Source organism: Hyposmocoma kahamanoa, unplaced genomic scaffold, assembly GCF_003589595.1.
Source record: "Hyposmocoma kahamanoa isolate Upper Pololo Valley unplaced genomic scaffold, ASM358959v1 98330, whole genome shotgun sequence".
In the NCBI taxonomy this organism is placed as follows: Eukaryota; Metazoa; Arthropoda; class Insecta; order Lepidoptera; family Cosmopterigidae; genus Hyposmocoma; species Hyposmocoma kahamanoa.
This window is the reverse complement of record NW_020655564.1, coordinates 4,380-8,575: the sequence shown is the minus strand read 5'-3', so window position 1 is coordinate 8,575 and position 4,196 is coordinate 4,380. Positions and strand designations below refer to the sequence as shown.

Genomic DNA, 4,196 nt, shown 5'->3' with positions numbered 1-4,196 from the left:
GGTAGTTTTTAACGTCCTCTTATTCTCTTGTATAAATGATAGTCACGCAAACATACTAGATCTGACTTTAAACTCTTTAAGCTTTAACTGTGTATAGAATAGTACTGATTTCCAAAGTGGGTAGGTTGTTAATGTCCTCTTATTCTCTTGTGTTTTGATACGCAAACAAACATACTAGACCTCTGTATACAGTCTAAATTGAAAATATGTATAGAATAGTTACTGAGTTACAAAATGGGTAGGTACCTAGTTTAAATGTCCTCTTATTATCTTGTATAATGATAGCCAGGTAAACATACTAGACCTCACTTTAAAGACTAAAAATTGTAAATATGTATAGAATCACAAAATAGGTAGTTTTAATGTAATCTTATTCTCTTGTATAAATGAATGCCAGCCAAATATACTAGACATCACTTTAAGAAGTAAAAATTGTAAATATGTGCAAAATCACAAATTAAGTAGGTAGTTTTTAATGTCCTCTTTTTCTCTTGTATTAATGATAGCTAGGCAAACATACAAGACCAGATTTTCAAGTCTAAATTGTAAATATGTATAGAATAATTACTGAGGCACGACGTAAGTAGATAGTTTTTAACGTCCTCTCATTCTGTTATATAAATGATGATGGCCTGGCAAATATACTAGACCTCACTTTTAAGTTTAAAAATTGTCAATATGTATAGAATCAAAAAAGAAGTAGGTAATTTTAATGTCCTCTTATTCTCTCGTATTAATGATACCTAGGCAAACATACAAGACCAGACTTTCATGTCTACATTGTAAATATTATATAGAATAGTTACGAGGTGGGTAGGTAGTTTTTGATGTCCTTTTATTCTCTTGTGCTTTTCATATTCCGACAAACATACTAGAACTTAGTCCAGTTTGCAAATATGATTAAATTATACATATGCATATACGTGTAAGCATTTCTGTATACTTTGGGCTTTTTTTTTTAATAACGCGCACACTCAACATAGCCCTGCACTAGGGAAACCCTTTGTCGCGGGAGCCATGGACACACACATAGACAACCACATTTACACCCACACTCCGAGAGAAATGAATGTAGGCCATACAAATGTTTGCCCGGCCCGGGAATCGAACCTGAGACTTCTGCGTGGCAGTCCGGCTTGGTAACCGTTCGGCCACGGAGGCAGTTATTGCTTTTGGATAAGAGTAGTGTAGTAGTGTCCCATATTATATGCGGGCGGAGCTATATCCAAGTAGTGGTTGAGTCGCACGGAACAGCGCGGAAATTGTACATTATCGTATGTACTAGGTGGGGCGCTGTTCCCCCTCATCAGAGGGGCCATTTCATTGGTACACGTACACATTTTAGCCGTAGAAATTGGTATTATTAAAATATAAAGATTGTTACTTAAGTTCGGTATAAGATATATTAATGTATAAGTATCTGTGTATTAAATAAATAAATAAAAGTCATTCTTACTCATTTTAATCCCCATTCCTAAAATTTTTGTATCTCCAGAACCTGAGCGTACAAAATCCGGAAAAATATTCTATACTTTAATCGTATGGCACAGCTCTAACACCGGTTTTATCGATTAGAGGGCGTCCCTATTTTACTACAATACTACACATAACTATATGAAAGGTGTAAAAGGAACAAAAGAGTTGATAATGAACAAATTTCAAAGTGCAAGTGAGATATTGCATAAATTTATCAATGAATATCTATAGCACATTCCTCGCCGCCTCCGCGTCGCATCATACCCCACTACTATGACATTGTCTTTCCAAAGACTTAACCGTCTGTCTTGTATTTTTAGTTTGTGGCTCTGGACCTTTTGGAGGGAAAAGTGTCGTTTTTATTTTGACTTTCAATTATTTTGTGAAATCTAGTTTAAAGCGGAATAGGATAGTGCTATTGTGCCTTAATCGAAGATTAAAACGCGAAATTATACGAATCTCGAACTAAAATACCCGTATCGGCCCGTTCTAAGGAATCCCGAGTCAATCCAAACACGCCACCTCAAATTGCCTATCCTCTTTGTGGCGGCCATATTTACAGAAACATAATCAACTTCATGTACCAAAAAAGAATAATGTACTAAGACTTGGCTGTATGGTGTAAAACCTTTGCCTTTTCCTTTATGGAAAGAAGAAAAAAAAAATTAATAGTTACGACTAGACATAATAAAATTGATGTTTCAAGTTTCAACGAAATTTGCTTTTAAAACATTTCCATGGAAAATTTTTCTCGAGTGGAAAAAATTGGCGAAGGCACATACGGTGTAGTGTACAAAGCTCGTGATAGAATAACTGGCAAACAAATTGCTTTGAAGAAAATTAAACTCGAGAAGTAAGTTTTGGCGCGAAAACTGACATGTTCATCAGATTACCTCTAACACAACGACAATGAATGTTTTCAAAGTGGCCGCATATTATTGCAGGGATTGAATATAATGTTTTATTGCTATCAGTATCTAAGTTATATTTGAGAAATACTTTATGTTTGTTGTGTTTGCTATCTATTTGCGCTTACGATTTTAGATAGACGGTCGAGGACGTATTTATAGCCACAAAAATGTTTCTGCTCTTGACACTGAGCATGGTACCGGTATTGTGTGGTGTTGCAGTGAGCCTGAGGGCGTGCCGTCGACAGCGCTACGTGAGATTTCAGTGCTGCGCGGGCTGCGACACCCTGGCGTGGTGCGGCTGCTGAATGTGGTGCTCGCCGACACCAAGCTTTTCCTCGTGTTCGAGTTCCTGCACATGGATCTCAAGCGACTAATGGACCTGACCAAGGGCCCCTTACGCCTCGATCTCGTTAAGGTGGCTCCTACATAGTTGAATAGAAAGAAGTTTGAAGGGTGTATTTTATTTAAATGACTTACTTTTGGGAAACCATTATTTTAGCAACATTTTAAACATTAGTTACATCACTGAGAGTGGACTAATGTTGTTTTATGGTTATGTTGGTTGGAGTAGTTATGTCACTTACAGGCCTGGAAGTGAAGATCAAATTGAAATGAGGAGGCAGGGTTGAATGTTTCTGATCGATTTAATTCTCTTCATTGGGGTCTGGAAATTGGTGGTTCTGAAGTTATTCATTTATTTGTATCTTTCGGAAAACATCTTTAAGTGCACCCCAAAACAACCCACATATTTAAATTGTAATTTAAAGGAATTTTATGTCTTTATTCACATTTGTGCATTTTTATTAGTATACACCTTATATATAGTATATACCTTTTCAATAGATTTTTTCTGAACTCTTCATGAAAAGTGCTAGCATAATATGACAATTGCAATTAGGACTTTATTTTACAATTGTCTTTCTTTTCAATCATGCAGACCATCTGGCAGCAATCTGAATAGTCAATGCATTAAACATTTCCCAAACCCTCCTATTGATTTCTTTTGTGTGTTTATTTTAAAAAGATGCAGACTCTGTACATGAACTTATTGCAGATATTTTAAAACTATAAAATTAATAACGGAACTTTTTTCTTTTTTTGTTTAGTTTCAATAGTAACTAAAGTAACAATCAGCATTAAGAAAGTTTTCTATGAAAGTGATCTTTATTACAAAAAATATTTAACCTCGGAAAAAAAAGTCATGTGTACCTTTCTGCCACTGAAACATATTCACTAATACATATTATTTTGGGGAGCATCTCTGAAAATTATGTCTTGTTTTTTGTGAAGATAATATAATTGTTCACTTAAGTTCTAATCGCTATTAACATACTATTTTCACAAAATATGCATTTTATGAAATTAGTACTATTGGAAACATACTGTTAGCCAGGAATCTTGGACAAATGATGAATAAATACCTTATGGATATTCATATCTGATTTTTGGCGGTGTGCTTAGCAATTTTTCCAAACCCCACATTTTTTGGTGAGTTTGATCAGAATTAGTCAACTGCACCTCCTCGTTTCATTTTGACCATAACTTCTGGGCCATCCTCTGTTTTGTTATTTTACCAACATGCAATACTTCTTATATACAACCAAAAATATATAATTCCAATTAATGTGGTATGTAAGGCAGTGTTGGATTACTTTTATGTGGACAAATGTTCACCTCGGACAGTTGAATCTGTGTATGTTTAGGCTTCAATTCTTCAAACTGTGGTTGTTTGGACAATGCAGTTGCCAGTTTGAGCATCGATTCTTTCTCTACATTATAGAATTTGGTTAGCCTGTTAGTCAAAACTCA

General features: G+C 35.1%; 1 protein-coding gene across 2 annotated transcripts; it reads left to right on the top strand.

Annotated features, from left to right (window-relative positions):
- The first annotated feature begins 2,058 nt into the window (after positions 1-2,058).
- On the top strand, positions 2,059-3,994 carry LOC113238830 (cyclin-dependent kinase 2-like). Of its 2 annotated transcripts, XR_003311135.1 has the most exons (3): positions 2,059-2,329; positions 2,607-2,890; positions 3,966-3,994. XR_003311135.1 is itself a non-coding variant. In XM_026475674.1 (2 exons), exons 1-2 carry the CDS (start codon positions 2,214-2,216, stop codon positions 2,815-2,817), a joined length of 327 nt encoding a protein of 108 aa, XP_026331459.1. In that variant the 5' UTR covers positions 2,059-2,213; the 3' UTR covers positions 2,818-3,371. The 2 variants fall into 2 exon arrangements, 1 of the variants encoding a protein (XP_026331459.1); XM_026475674.1 differs by lacking the exon at positions 3,966-3,994 and having other exon boundaries at positions 2,607-3,371.
- Positions 3,995-4,196: the final 202 nt, after the last annotated feature.

Bases quoted from the DNA above. Each gene is read 5' to 3' on its own strand.
- LOC113238830 (XM_026475674.1), top strand. From the start codon at position 2,214: ATGGAAAATTTTTCTCGAGTGGAAAAAATTGGCGAAGGCACATACGGT. The intron at 2,330-2,606 runs GTAAGTTTTGGC...GTGGTGTTGCAG, and splicing joins AAGAAAATTAAACTCGAGAA to TGAGCCTGAGGGCGTGCCGT.